At 46.5% G+C, this 16,148-nt stretch overlaps 1 protein-coding gene across 2 annotated transcripts in view; it reads left to right on the top strand.

The window, feature by feature from the left end:
- LOC129831788 (EF-hand domain-containing protein D2-like) overlaps positions 1-16,148 on the top strand; it is a 67,579-nt gene that overhangs the window by 937 nt on the left and 50,494 nt on the right. For both annotated transcript variants that reach the window (XM_055895241.1, XM_055895240.1), the window contains exon 2: positions 13,571-13,718. In XM_055895241.1, coding sequence (XP_055751216.1) covers positions 13,571-13,718 — 148 coding nt within the window. The remainder of the gene's footprint in view (positions 1-13,570; positions 13,719-16,148) is intronic.

The following is a 16,148-nucleotide window of genomic DNA, read 5'->3' as shown; positions in this document are numbered from 1 at the left end:
GGTTAGTTTAAATCCATCAATGATCTATTGTCTTTTTGAATATACTTGCCGCCTCTCTTTTTTTGGTAATATACCTGTAGAACCATTCTCCATGTATTTAAACATGTATACTTTTATCAGTAAGATGGGGTCTTTTGATTGGTATAGTTGATGCCAATAATTGTTATTGTATTTTGTGGGGGGTGTTTGTATGTAACAAGGTACTGAAAATCGTACATAATATTTATACACATTCACATAATTATAGAAAATGTCACTTCTTTATATCAAGTTTAGCAGTACAATTAAGATAATACCTTAGAAATAAAAAATAAAAAAGTCAAATTCAGACTTGAATGCTAAAAAGATCTTTATATATATATTCATTTTGGCTACTCCCTTGTTGGCCAATGTGACATGCCTAAAATATCAATTGGAAATATTTATTTAACATTTTTTTGTATTATCATCAAAATATCAGTTTCAAATCCTACTTTTTTATTTGTCCATCATTTTTACCATTGAAGACGGTGTTACATTTAACTCTGCAGCCTGTTACGTTTCATCCCCGAGACTGTGTCAATTGTAATGTTTTACTCCCACCACTTTGGGTTGAATTGTAAAACTGGTATGTCTTAGAAATGTAGTTAATCTATATGTTGTTTGTATGAAATATTATTAATCTAACATCAATAGCCTTTTCATAATAAGAAAAAGCCTAAAAGTGTTACTTTGTTCCCTGGACTCCACTATGCATGTTGTAGGCTAGTCACATCCAGGCAAGGTATTGAGTGGGCATGAGGGATTGATTCAGATCACTGTGATAAAGAGATGAAGCCTATATATTATGTCAGAGACAACTTACTGAACACAGAATTGACAAGGTGAACTGAGATTGCTGAGTGACCTCTGTCTACTGCTTGTGGAGTTAAATTGTTGTGGAACTTCAGACTGAATGGTCTTCATCTAGCCTTCAACACTTTCCATTTCTGCCATGAATAGATATGAATAATACATGGCCCTATGTTGCTTACATGACAATAATTAATCTCTAGGTTGCTAGCCTCGTTTTATTATTGTATAGGGCGAATCCCCCCTTTTTTCTCTACCTCTAATTTAATCCTCTCATAGACTATGTACTGTAATAACCTGCTGTGTGCGTGTGTGTGTGTGTGTGTGTCTAGAGCCTGCTTTGTCACTCCAGTCTCTGCAGCACCAACCCTTTAGGAAATTTGTGGACCCAGTGGGGGGATATGAGGCTATACTAGGCTTTACTGACATCCTCTGTACCAGGCCAGAATAATGTTTTCTCCTGGGCCAATGGAACTGTACAGTCATTGTGCAACAGTCTTTTTTCACTGGAGGGACAAGGGCCACTCTTCTCAAACACTGGGTCCCCATTGACACCCCTCTCCTGTGCGATAATGGCATCTTTGTGTGTGTGTGTGTGTGTGTGTGTGTGTGTGTGTGTGTGTGTGTGTGTGTGAGGGGGGGGACCTCTGACGAGAGTAGACTTTACTGTATACAGTGTTTCTCTGGTGAGGGGAGATTGAGACTGGACAGCCTTTGCTTGTGAGACTAGTAGTGTCCATGTGCTGTATTTGCTCAGAGCTATAGGGGAGACTACTTCAGAGCTATAGGGGAGACTACTTCAGAGCTATAGGGGAGACTACTTCAGAGCTATAGGGGAGACTACTTCAGAGCTATAGGGGAGACTACTTCAGAGCTATAGGGGAAACTACTTAAGAGCTTAAGAGATATAGGGGAGACTACTTCAGAGCTATAGGGGAGACTACTTCAGAGCTATAGGGGAGACTACTTCAGAGCTATAGGGGAGACTACTTCAGAGCTATAGGGGAGACTACTTCAGAGCTATAGGGGAGACTACTTCAGAGCTATAGGGGAGACTACTTCAGAGCTATAGGGGAGACTACTTGCATTTCTGTTGGAGACATTGAACTTGAGTACATTTAATACTTTTGTTCCAGTTCATCTGTGGCTTTGTAGCTACAGGTGCGTGTGAAAACAGTGTAGAGAAGGATATTGATTGGTGGGTTGATGCAGTGATACTGCAGTTTTTTCCAGGACTATTTATTTAAACTTGAGTTTTACATTTGAGTTTGGCCTAATTTAGCTCTCAGCACAGTTGGAATGGAAGATTCAGTAAGTATAGTGGGATATGGTTCAGAGAGGAAGGGGGCTTGGTATCAACCTATTTCATTAGGAGGACGTTGGGTTGATTGAGTGAATTTACTTGAACATGCCTCACATTGACAAACATGTACTTAGATGCGCTCATGAAGAATCATTTTGTAAACATGCCTCTCTCTCTCTCTCACCCACACACACTGCCCCAGATTCTCTATTCTGTTGGGCGTTGGTTGAATGTGTCCTCTATCTCCATCTCTTTTGCCCCCCTCTCTCCTTCCTCTCTCTTCTCTCTATGGCTCTCAAGCTATTCTGCCTGGGGCAGGTTTTAATCATCTCTCCTATAGCCATCACTGGGGCACTTCCTAGACATATGTCATGTGTCATGATTGACATGTGTTGCAGCATTACCCACCCATGATAGACACGTGTTGCAGTATTACCCACCCATGATAGACACGTGTTGCAGTATTACCCACCCATGATAGACACGTGTTGCAGCATTACCCACCCATGATAGACACGTGTTGCAGCATTACCCACCCATGATAGACATGTGTTGCAGCATTACCCACCCATGATAAACCCGTGTTGAAGCATGACCCATTCAGGATAGACACGTGTTGCAGCATTACCCACTCATGATAAACCCGTGTTGCAGCATTACCCATTCAGGATAGACACGTGTTGTAGCATTACCCATTCAGGATAGACACATGTTGCAGCATTACACACTCATGATAAACCTGTGTTGCAGCATTACCCACCCATGATAAACCCGTGTTGCAGCATTACCCATTCAGGATAGATATGTGTTGCAGTATTACCCATTCAGGATAGACACGTGTTGCAGCATTACACACTCATGATAGACATGTTGCAGCATTACCCATTCAGGATAGACACGTGTTGCAGCATTACCCACCCATGATAGACATGTGTTGCAGCATTACCCACCCATGATAAACCCGTGTTGCAGCATGACCCATTCAGGATAGACACGTGTTGCAGCATGACCCATTCAGGATAGACACATGTTGCAGCATTACCCATTCAGGATAGACACGTGTTGCAGCATTACCCATTCAGGATAGACACGTGTTGCAGCATTACCCACTCATGATAGACATGTTGCAGCATTACCCATTCAGGATAGACATGTGTTGCAGCATTACCCACCCATGATAGACATGTGTTGCAGCATTACCCATTCAGGATAGACATGTGTTGCAGCATTACCCACCCATGATAAACATGTTGCAGCATTACCCATTCAGGATAGACACATGTTGCAGCATTACCCACTCATGATAGACATGTTGCAGCATTACCCACCCATGATAAACATGTTGCAGCATTACCCATTCAGGATAGACATGTGTTGCAGTATTACCTACCCGTGATAGACACATGTTTCAGCATTACCCACACATGTCGTAAGTGTCATAAGTATAGACTGTCATGCTTTAGAGTTTGGTTTCAGTGCAAAGCTCAGACCTTGATGATCAATTAGACCACAATGAGTTGAAGTGCTGCGAACCTCCATTTCCTTAGGTTATCCTGTCGTCTCTCTGTAGGCTTTTCATTGGCTGAAGCGGAGAGGTCAGATGTGCTGTCTTTGCCTGACTCATTATTTGACTCATTATTTTCTGAGTGGACACTGCTTCCTTTATCTACCCAATCTGTCTTTCATCTCCCCCTGCTGTCCTTAGCTTTGCATGCAGAGTACTTGACCCTCTGACCTAGCCACTGGTGGGTAACCTAGATGTGGGTGAGACACATGCTCAGCGGGGGCACACTGATTAGACAGTGGCCAGTCTGTCTGTGTCCTAAAGTTTGCTTGAATGCAGTCGTGGTGGCAGAGCCTAGTTGGGATGAGGGCCAGGGAGGGGGCACTTTGGAATGTTCTAAGCGGGGGTAGGCTAGATTGATGGCAGGGCCGGGCCATTCCATCCTAAATTATGCCTCTTCTCTGACCCCTTTACACTCTGCCTCACCCCATCATCTTTTGGTCTACCCTCCTCACCCTCTCTCTCTTCCCTGATGCTGCACCTTCCCTCCTCACCCTCTCTCTCTTCCCTGATGCTGCACCTGCCCTCCTCACCCTCTCTCTCTTCCCTGATGCTGCACCTTCCCTCCTCACCCTCTCTCTCTTCCCTGATGCTGCACCTGCCCCAGTCACTCAACCGCTTTCTCTGCATTCTAGAGGCCTTAACCCTTCCCTGCCTTTTAACCTCTTATGGCTGAGATCGGCTAAGTTCCCGTTAACAGGATCGATTTGACAACAGCCAGTGAAAGTGCATGGTGACAAATTCAAACAGAAATCTCATAATTAAAATTCCTCAAACATACAAGTATTTCACACCATTTTTTATTTATTTTATTTTTTAATTTTAAATTTTCTCCCCTTTTCTCCCCAATTTTCGTGGTATCCAATCGCTAGTAATTACTATCTTGTCTCATCGCTACAACTCCTGTACGGGCTCGGGAGAGACGAAGGTCGAAAGCCATGCGTCCTCCGAAGCACAACCCAACCAAGCCGCACTGCTTCTTTAACACAGCGCGCCTCCAACCCGGAAGCCAGCCGCACCAATGTGTCGGAGGAAACACCGTGCACCTGGCCCCCTTGGTTAGCGCGCACTGCGCCCGGCCCGCCACAGGAGTCGCTGGAGCGCGATGAGACAAGGATATCCCTACCGGCCAAACCCTCCCTAGCCCGGACGACGCTAGCCCAATTGTGCGTCGCCCCACGGACCTCCCGGTCGCAGCCGGCTGCGACAGAGCCTGGGCGCGAACCCAGAGACTCTGGTGGCGCAGCTAGCACTGCGATGCAGTGACGTAGACCACTGTGCCACCCGGGAGGCCCCTTCACACCATTTTAAAGATAAACTTGTTGTTAATCCCACCACAGTGTCCGATTTCAAAAAGGCTTTACGATGAAAGCACACCAAACGATTATGTTAGGTCAGTACCTACTCACAGAAAAACACAGCCATTTTTCCAGCCAAAGAGAGGAGTCACAAAAAGCAGAAATAGAGATAAAATGAATCACTAACCTTTGATGATCTTCATCAAATGACACTCATAGGACTTCATGTTACACAATACATGTATGTTTTGTTCGATAAAGTGCATATTTATATCCAAAAATCTCAGTGTACATTGGCGCGTTACGTTCAGTAATGTTTTGCTTCCAAAACATCTGGTGATTTTGCAGAGAGCCACATTTATTTAGAGAAATAGTCATCATAAACTTTAATATAAGATACAAGTGTTATGCACAGAATTAGAGATATACTTCTCCTTAATGCAACCGCTGTGTCAGATTTCAAAAGAACTTTACGTAAAAAGCAAACCATGCAATAATCTGAGTACAGCGCTCAGAGAACAAAACCATGTTGGAGTCAACAGAAGTCAGAAATAGCGTTATAAATATTCACTTACCTTTGATGATCTTCATCAGAATGCACTCCCAGGAATCCCAGTTCCACAATAAATGTTTGATTTGTTCGATAAAGTACATAATTTATGTCCAAATACCTCCTTTTTGTTCGCGCGTTTAGCCCAGTAATCCAAATTCATGAGGCGCGAGCAGACAAAGTCCAAAAGTTCCGTTACAGACCGTAGAAACATGTCAAACGATGTATAGAATCAATCTTTCGGATGTTTTTGTCATAAATCTTCAATAATGTTTCAACCGGAGAATTCCTTTGTCTTCAGAAATGCAATGCTAACTCTCACGTGAACGCGCGTGGTCAGCTCATGGCACTCTGCCAGACCCCTGACTCAAAGAGCCCTCATTCCCCCCTCCTTCACAGTAGAAGCATCTAACAAGGTTCTAAAGACTGTTGACATCTAGTGGAAGCCTTAGGAAGTGCAATATGACCAATTTCCCACTGTCTATTCAGTAGGCGGTGAGTTGAAAAGCTACAAACCTCAGATTTCCAACTCCCTGGTTGGATTTTTTCTCAGGTTTTTGCCTGCCATATGAGTTCTGTTACAGACATCATTCAAACAGTTTTAGAAACTACCGAGTGTTTTCGATCCAAATATACTAATACTTTGCATATCTTAGCTTCTGGGACTGAGTAGCAGGCAGTTTACTCTGGGCACCTTATTCATCCAAGCTACTCAATACTGCCCCCAGCCATGAGAAGTTAACTCTGCATAACTCATACTCATCATCAACACTACACTCTTAGAAAAATATGTGCTATCTAGAACCTAAAAGGGTTCTTCGGCTGTCCCCTTAAGATAAGCATTTTTGGTTCCAGGTAGAATCCGTTTGAATTCTATGTAGAACCCTTTACACAGAGGGTTCTACATGGAACACTAAATAGTTCTACCTGGAACCACAAATGGTTATCCTATGGGGACAGCCGAAGAACCCTTTTGGAACCCTTTTTTCTAAGAGTGTCGTCACAATTCTGACTTTTGATCGAGTCACTGATCGAAAAACAGCCTCTGATGGTAATGCGTTAGTCACTGTGATTTCTGAGGGACGGCTTTTTCACAAATTTCTCGGTTTTCTCCCTCAGAGTCCACAAGTATCTCTGTGTCCGGGGTGAAAATGCACAGACACGTGCACTAGCCTGACGCTGGTCTAAAACAGGCTGCATTAGAGATGAGGATGTAGCTTTATCACCTGGCTCTTACCTGCTCCATCTTCACTCAGACACTAGAACACCCTATAGCAGCAGGAGTGACCTGAATACACTCCTGCTGAGAGAGAGAGAGAAGGGGACCGAGATGGTGAGAGGGAGGAGAGAAGGGGAGAGAGCTGGTGAGAGGGAGAGGGAAAGAGGGGGAGAGAGAGCGAGAGAAAGATCCAAAAATACAGTGTCCATGCCAAAAGCATTGGTATCTATAATTACCATACTGCAGGAAGTTAGCTGTGGGACAATAAGTCCTGACCATGGACCGTAGCTGTGGCACCACTCCCTTACAAACGAAGACATTCCACAACACTGTTGTTTTCTTGCAACATTTCACTTTTGAGTTTTTTGATAGCCAGACAGCCTTTCAGTCTTATCTATGTTACGTCAAAGCTTTCGTCAGCGGTAGATTGTGGTAGAAAGCTGGGGCGGTAATAGTAGCCCAGAGTAGTATTTTAATGATCATAACTTGCCTAGTCAGAGGCAGTACTTTCTGTTCTTTCAGCATAACATGTTGTTGTGAGATACTGACTTGCCACGCAGAGGAGCTGGACTAGGACCTGTCACTAAGCTGTGGAGTGAGTCCTGTATGTACAGGGGACAGTTGCTAAGCTGCTCTGTGGTCATCAGTTGCTGTGAACAGTTGTCATACTGGTCAGCTGTGGAGGACCAAACAAAACCAGCTGTCCTAGAACACAGACGGCAGGAAGTGTGCGTGTGCATGTGCGCTTGTGTTTGATGGGAATGAATATGGTGAAAAGTAATTCAGCACACTTGAAAGGGACACGAACAGGAATAAAAGTATTGGGTGGGTTACAGTGTTGGGTGGGTTACAGTATTGGGTGGGTTACAGTATTGGGTGGGTAACAGTGTTGGGTGGGTTACAGTGTTTGGTGGGTAACAGTGTTGGGTGGGTTACCGTATTGGGTGGGTAACAGTGTTGGGTGGGTTACAGTGTTGTGTGGGTTACCGTGTTGTGTGGGTTACAGTATTGGTGAGTAACAGTGTTGGGTGGGTAACAGTATTGGGTGGGTAACAGTGTTGGGTGGGTTACAGTGTTGGGTGGGTTACAGTGTTGGGTGGGTTACAGTGTTGGGTGGGTAACAGTGTTTGGTGGGTAACAGTGTTGGGAGGGTAACAGTGTTGGGTGGGTAACAGTGTTGGGTGGGTAACAGTGTTGGGTGGGTTACCGTATTGGGTGGGTAACAGTGTTGTGTGGGTAACAGTGTTGTGTGGGTTACAGTGTTGTGTGGGTTACCGTGTTGTGTGGCTTACAGTATTGGGTGAGTAACAGTGTTGGGTGAGTAACAGTGTTGGGTGGGTTACAGTGTTGTGTGGGTTACAGTATTGGGTGAGTAACAGTGTTGGGTGAGTAACAGTGTTGGGTGAGTAACAGTGTTGGGTGAGTAACAGTGTTGGGTGAGTAACAGTGTTGGGTGGGTTACAGTGTTGGGCGGGTCACCGTGTTGGGCGGGTTACAGTGTTGGGCGGGTAACAGTGTTGGGCGGGTTACAGTGTTGGGCGGGTTACAGTGTTGGGCGGGTTACAGTGTTGGGCGGGTTACAGTGTTGGGTGGGTTACAGTGTTGGGTGGGTTACAGTGTTGGGTGGGTTACAGTGTTGGGCGGGTTACAGTGTTGGGCGGGTTACAGTGTTGGGCGGGTAACAGTGTTGGGTGAGTAACAGTGTTGGGTGAGTAACAGTGTTGGGCGGGTTACAGTGTTGGGCGGGTAACAGTGTTGGGCGGGTTACAGTATTGGGTGGGTAACAGTGTTGGGTGGGTTACAGTGTTGGGTGGGTAACCGTATTGGGTGGGTAACAGTGTTGGGTGGGTAACAGTGTTGGGTGGGTAACAGTGTTGGGTGGGTAACAGTGTTGGGTGGGTAACAGTGTTGGGTGGGTAACAGTGTTGGGTGGGTTACCGTGTTGGGTGAGTAACAGTATTGGGTGGGTAACAGTGTTGGGTGGGTAACAGTATTGGGTGGGTTACAGTGTTGGGTGGGTAACAGTGTTGGGTGGGTTACCGTATTGGGTGGGTTACCGTATTGGGTGGGTAACCGTGTTGTGTGGGTTACAGTGTTGTGTGGGTTACAGTGTTGTGTGGGTTACAGTGTTGGGTGAGTAACAGTGTTGGGCGGGTTACAGTGTTGGGCGGGTTACAGTGTTGGGCGGGTTACAGTGTTGGGCGGGTTACCGTGTTGTGTGGCTTACAGTGTTGGGTGAGTAACAGTGTTGGGTGGGTTACAGTGTTGGGTGGGTTACAGTGTTGGGTGGGTTACAGTGTTGTGTGGGTTACAGTATTGGGCGGGTTACAGTGTTGGGCGGGTTACCGTGTTGGGCGGGTTACCGTGTTGGGCGGGTTACCGTGTTGGGCGGGTAACAGTGTTGGGCGGGTTACAGTGTTGGGCGGGTTACAGTGTTGGGCGGGTAACAGTGTTGGGCGGGTTACAGTGTTGGGCGGGTTACAGTGTTGGGCGGGTTACAGTGTTGGGCGGGTTACAGTGTTGGGCGGGTTACAGTGTTGGGCGGGTTACAGTGTTGGGCGGGTTACAGTGTTGGGCGGGTTACAGTGTTGGGCGGGTTACAGTGTTGGGCGGGTTACAGTCTTGGGCGGGTTACAGTGTTGGGCGGGTTACAGTGTTGGGCGGGTTACAGTGTTGGGCGGGTTACCGTATTGGGCGGGTAACAGTGTTGGGTGGGTTACAGTGTTGGGCGGGTAACAGTGTTGGGCGGGTAACAGTGTTGGGCGGGTTACAGTGTTGGGCGGGTTACAGTGTTGGGCGGGTTACCGTGTTGGGCGGGTTACCGTGTTGGGCGGGTTACCGTGTTGGGCGGGTTACCGTGTTGGGCGGGTAACAGTGTTGGGCGGGTAACAGTGTTGGGCGGGTAACAGTGTTGGGCGGGTAACAGTGTTGGGCGGGTAACAGTGTTGGGCGGGTTACAGTGTTGGGCGGGTTACAGTGTTGGGCGGGTTACAGTGTTGGGCGGGTTACAGTGTTGGGCGGGTTACAGTGTTGGGCGGGTTACAGTGTTGGGCGGGTTACAGTGTTGGGCGGGTTACAGTGTTGGGCGGGTTACAGTGTTGGGCGGGTTACAGTGTTGGGCGGGTTACAGTGTTGGGCGGGTTACAGTGTTGGGCGGGTTACCGTGTTGGGCGGGTTACCGTGTTGGGCGGGTTACAGTGTTGGGCGGGTTACAGTGTTGGGCGGGTTACAGTGTTGGGCGGGTTACAGTGTTGGGCGGGTAACAGTGTTGGGCGGGTTACAGTGTTGGGCGGATAACAGTGTTGTGTGGGTTACAGTGTTGGGTGAGTAACAGTGTTGGGTGAGTAACAGTGTTGGGTGAGTAACAGTGTTGGGTGGGTTACAGTGTTGGGCGGGTCACTGTGTTGGGCGGGTTACCGTGTTGGGCGGGTTACCGTGTTGGGCGGGTAACAGTGTTGGGCGGGTTACAGTGTTGGGCGGGTTACAGTGTTGGGCGGGTAACAGTGTTGGGCGGGTTACAGTGTTGGGCGGGTTACCGTGTTGGGCGGGTTACCGTGTTGGGCGGGTTACCGTGTTGGGTGGGTTACCGTGTTGGGTGGGTTACCGTGTTGGGTGGGTAACAGTATTGGGTGGGTAACAGTGTTGGGTGGGTAACAGTATTGGTGGGTAACAGTGTTGGGTGGGTTACCGTATTGGGTGGGTAACAGTGTTGTGTCGGTTACCGTGTTGTGTGGGTTACCGTGTTGTGTGGCTTACAGTATTGGGTGAGTAACAGTGTTGGGTGAGTAACAGTGTTGGGTGAGTAACAGTGTTGGGTGAGTAACAGTGTTGGGTGAGTAACAGTGTTGTGTGGGTTACAGTGTTGGGTGAGTAACAGTGTTGGGTGAGTAACAGTGTTGGGTGGGTTACAGTGTTGGGCGGGTCACTGTGTTGGGCGGGTTACAGTGTTGGGCGGGTAACAGTGTTGGGCGGGTTACAGTGTTGGGCGGGTTACAGTGTTGGGCGGGTAACAGTGTTGGGCGGGTTACAGTGTTGGGCGGGTTACAGTGTTGGGCGGGTAACAGTATTGGGCGGGTAACAGTATTGGGCGGGTAACAGTATTGGGCGGGTAACAGTATTGGGCGGGTAACAGTGTTGGGCGGGTAACAGTGTTGGGCGGGTTACAGTGTTGGGCGGGTTACAGTGTTGGGCGGGTTACAGTGTTGGGCGGGTTACAGTGTTGGGCGGGTTACCGTGTTGGGTGAGTAACAGTATTGGGTGGGTAACCGTGTTGGGTGGGTAACAGTATTGGGTGGGTTACAGTGTTTGGTGGGTAACAGTGTTGGGTGGGTTACCGTATTGGGTGGGTAACCGTGTTGGGTGGGTTACAGTGTTGTGTGGGTTACAGTGTTGTGTGGGTTACAGTATTGGGTTAGTAACAGTGTTGGGTTAGTAACAGTGTTGGGTGAGTAACAGTGTTGGGTGAGTAACAGTGTTGGGCGGGTTACAGTGTTGGGTGGGTTACCGTGTTGTGTGGCTTACAGTATTGGGTGAGTAACAGTGTTGGGTGAGTAACAGTGTTGGGTGAGTAACAGTGTTGGGTGGGTTACAGTGTTGTGTGGGTTACAGTGTTGTGTGGGTTACAGCATTGGGTTAGTAACAGTGTTGGGTGAGTAACAGTGTTGGGTGAGTAACAGTGTTGGGCGAGTAACAGTGTTGGGCGGGTTACAGTGTTGGGCGGGTTACCGTGTTGGGCGGGTTACCGTGTTGGGCGGGTAACAGTGTTGGGCGGGTTACAGTGTTGGGCGGGTTACAGTGTTGGGCGGGTTACAGTGTTGGGCGGGTTACAGTGTTGGGCGGGTTACAGTGTTGGGCGGGTTACAGTGTTGGGCGGGTTACAGTGTTGGGCGGGTTACAGTGTTGGGCGGGTTACAGTGTTGGGCGGGTTACAGTGTTGGGCGGGTTACAGTGTTGGGCGGGTTACAGTGTTGGGCGGGTAACCGTGTTGGGCGGGTAACAGTGTTGGGCGGGTTACCGTGTTGGGCGGGTTACCGTGTTGGGCGGGTTACCGTGTTGGGCGGGTAACAGTGTTGGGCGGGTTACAGTGTTGGGCGGGTTACAGTGTTGGGTGGGTTACAGTGTTGGGTGGGTTACAGTGTTGTGTGGGTTACCGTATTGGGTGAGTAACAGTGTTGGGTGGGTTACAGTGTTGGGTGGGTTACAGTGTTGGGTGAGTAACAGTATTGGGTGAGTAACAGTGTTGGGCGGGTTACCGTGTTGGGCGGGTTACCGTGTTGGGCGGGTTACCGTGTTGGGCGGGTTACCGTGTTGGGCGGGTTACCGTGTTGGGCGGGTAACCGTGTTGGGCGGGGAGCAGTGTTGGGCGGGTAACAGTGTTGGGCGGGTTACAGTGTTGGTCGGGGAGCAGTGTTGGGCGGGTTACAGTGTTGGTCGGGGAGCAGTGTTGGGCGGGGAGCAGTGTTGGGCGGGTAACAGTGTTGGGCGGGTTACCGTGTTGGGCGGGTTACCGTGTTGGGCGGGTTACCGTGTTGGGCGGGTAACAGTGTTGGGTGGATGTAGATTGATGTTCAACAGGACAAAATGTGTTTCATTGGGGGGTTGTATCAATATCAGTGATTTATTTGGGATGGATGTTAGGCGTAAGCAAAGAAAGTTCTCTTTAATGTGATGGGTGGGGTTCAGATCAGTGGTCCTTTGTGCTACTGAGATGATGATGATATCTTTAGGCTGATTGTTAGGAAGTTAATAGTCCTAAATCAGGTTGTTTTGAAGGGGGGGTTAGTTCCTATGGACTTTTGAAGAGTTAGCCTGAAAAAATGACCTCTCTCTCTTTTTGGTCTCTGGTCTGACCAGATTACGCTCCTACATTCAGGCGTCGGCAGGTAGGAGCACACGTGTGTGTGTTTACGTGCGTGCGTTTGAGTGTGTGTGTCTGTGTGAGACAGAGAGAGTGTGTGTGTTTCCTCACTCACACCCAGATCCAGTGCCTCTCAAACAGCTGTGTGAAAGTATCTATAAATACTTCTTGTGTCAGATAGACAGACAGAGTCCTTGCAGCCCCCCCCCCCCACACACACACGCTTCTGCTCTATCTCCATCTCACTCAGTCATCTCTCTCTGTTTTTCAATTACTCCCTTGATCTGTTTATCTAGGACCCCCAACACCCTTGATTCATCTGTTTGTCTGATGACAAAGAGTGTGTTGTGTTTTACTGTGATTGATCAGGGAAAGTTGGCGTTTGTGTGTGTCAGTCAAGCAAAGGTAGCTGTCTGGTTAGTGTCAACCACTCGCATCACTATTCCTGACATCGGACCGACCTCATAACATGTCTCTCTCTCCTCTGTGTGTGTGTGTGTGTGTGTGTGTGTGTGTGTGTGTGTGTGTTTTAATGTCATTGGCAGGCTTAGGGTCTGTATCTCTATGCCTAGATGTGGCCTTCTGGTCAGACTCAGGGTATAGATGCCTTTCACCACATTGGGCCTGTCAGCCAGTCTTGGCTGAACTTAGAAAAGGTTTGGCACATATCTTCCATGAGGTTTTTCTGAGCATTTGACCTGACCATGAGAAACACCTCTAGTTGTTGGCTATATAACTATCTATGGCCATCGCTTTTGTCCTTTATGACAGAATGGACGTGTTTCCTCTCCTGGTAATTTAATGTGAGGTAGTGTAATGTCTGTGTACCTTCCTCTTTCCCTGGCTGTATGTAGACACACCTCTGTAGGTTTGACAGTGGTAAGGACGGCTTGATAAAGTTGTGATGTTATAATGTAAGTTCATTGATCTACCCTCCTCTCGCTGTAGGTTTGACAGTGGTAAGGACGGCTTCATAGACCTGATGGAGTTGAAGCTGATGATGGAGAAGCTGGGAGCTCCTCAGACCCACCTGGGCCTCAAGAACATGATCAGGGAGGTGGATGAGGACTTCGACAGCAAGCTGAGCTACAGAGAGGTGTGTGTAGTGTGCTGTCTACTTCCATGTCAATGTCCCTGTGTGTGTGCCTGAGTGAGTCAATGCCTCACAAGGCCTGTTAATAACAGGGTGTCTTTTTTAACTGCAGTAACACATACAGAGCCTTCAGAAGGTATTCACTCTCCTTGAGTTTTTCCACATTTTGTTGTGTTACAGGCTGAATTTTGTTTTGTCCCTGGCCTGCACAAAATACCCCATAGTGTCAAAGTGGAATTATGTTTGTGAAATGTTTACAAATTAATAAAACATTTAAATTTGAAATGTCTTGAGTCAATAAGTATTCAACCCCTTTGTTATGGCAAGCCTAAATAAGTTCAGGAGTATAATTGTGCTTAACAAGTGACTTAATAAGTTGCATGGACTCACTCTGTGTACAATAATAATGTTTAACATGATTTTTAATTGACTACCTCATCTCTGTACCCCACACATACAATTATCTGTAAGGTCCCTCAGTCGAACAGTGAATTTCATACACAGATTCAACCACAAAGACCAGGGAGGTTTTCCAATGCCTCACAAAGAACGGCACCTAATGATACGTAGATGGGTAAAAATAAAAAAAAGCAGACCTTGAATATCCCTTTGAGCATTGTGAAGTTTTTAATTACATTTTGGATGGTGTATCAATACACCCAGTCACTGCAAAGATACAGGCGTCCTTCCTAACTCAGTTGACGGAGAGGAAGGAAACCGCTCAGGGATTTCACCATGAGGCCAATGGTGACTTTAAAATATTTACAGAGTTTAATGGCTGTGATAGGAGAAAATTGAGGATGGATCAACACCATTATAGTTACTCCACAATACTAACCTAGTTGACAGAGTGAAAGAAGGAAACCTGTACACAATACAAATATTCAAAAACAGGCATCCTGTTTGAAACAAGGCACTAAAGTAATACTGAAAAAAAATGTGATGAAGTAATTCACTTTTTGTCCTGAATACAAAAGTGTTATGTTTGGGGAAAATCCAATACAACACATGACTAAGTACCACTCTCCATATTTTCAAGGATAGTGGTGGCTGCATCATGTTATGGGTATGCTTGATATCGTTAAGGACAGGGGAGTTTTTCAGGATAAAAAATAAATGGAATGGAGCTAAGAACAGGCAAAATCCTAGAGGAAAACCTAGTTCAGTCTGGTTTCCACCAGACACTGTGAGGTGAATTCACCTTTCAGTGGACAATAACCTAAAACATAAGGCCAAATCTACACTGGAGTTGCTTACCAAGAAGACAGTGAATGTTCCTGAGTGGCCGAGATACAGTTTTGACTTAAATAAGCTAGAAAATCTATGGCAAGACCTGAAAATGGTGTCTAGCAATGATCAACAACCAATTTGACAGAGCTTGAAAAACTTTGAAAAGAATAATGGGTAAATGTTGCACAATCCAGTGTGGAAAACTGTTAGAGACTTACCCAGAAAGACTCACAGCTGTAATTGCTGCCAATAGTGCTTCTACAATGTATTCACTCAGGGGTGTGAATGCTGTAAATTAGATATTTCTGTATTTCATTTGAATAAATGTGCAAACCTTTCTTAAAACATGTTTTCACTTTCTCATTATGGGGTATTGTAAAAATCAATGTTGAATTCAGGCTGTAACACAACAAAATGTGGACTAAGTCAAGGAGTATGAATACTTTCTGAAGACTCTGTACTCCCTTCAGGACAGTCTGTAAAAGGGTGCGTCTCATTATCACTCTGCGAGTGTATGAGGAGGAGGGGGGGAGAGAACCTGGAGAAGAGTCCCCTCTGCCAGCTGGTATGGAGACTCTACTTACAAACACAATTAAACAAAAATATAGTTACTTGACACATTGGAAAGAATAATACAAAAAACTGAGCAAACTTGAATGTTATTTGGCCCTAAACAGAGTACACAGTGGCAGAATACCTGACCACTAACTGACCCCAAATTAAGGTAAGCTTTGACTATGTACAGACTCTGTGAGCATGGCCTTGCTATCGATAGAGGCCGCCATCGGCAGCTCTCAAGAGAAGACGGCTATGTGCCCACTTCCCACAAAATGAGGTGGAAACCGAGCTGAACTTCCTAACCTCCTGACAAATGTATGACCATACCAGCGACACATATTTCCTTCAGTTTACACACCCCTAAAGAATTTGAAAACAAATCCAATTTTGATAAACTCCCATATCTATTAGGTGAAATACAACAGTGTACCATCACTGCAGTAATTGTGTGCCTTGTTGCCACAAGAAAAGGGCAACCAGTGGAGCATAAACACCATTGTAAATACAACCCATATTTATGTTTATGTTCTTGTTCATACTTCAACTATTTTCACATTGTTATAACGTTTGTCTATTATTTAAAAACTTTTGTGTTTGTGATGTTTACTGTTCATTTTGAATTGTTTATTTCCTTTTTATTTCTTG

The sequence above is a fragment of the Salvelinus fontinalis genome, chromosome 33 (assembly GCF_029448725.1).
Source record: "Salvelinus fontinalis isolate EN_2023a chromosome 33, ASM2944872v1, whole genome shotgun sequence".
In the NCBI taxonomy this organism is placed as follows: domain Eukaryota; kingdom Metazoa; phylum Chordata; class Actinopteri; order Salmoniformes; family Salmonidae; genus Salvelinus; species Salvelinus fontinalis.
Note: the sequence above shows the minus strand (reverse complement) of the source record. Positions and strands in the feature narration are given on the sequence as shown.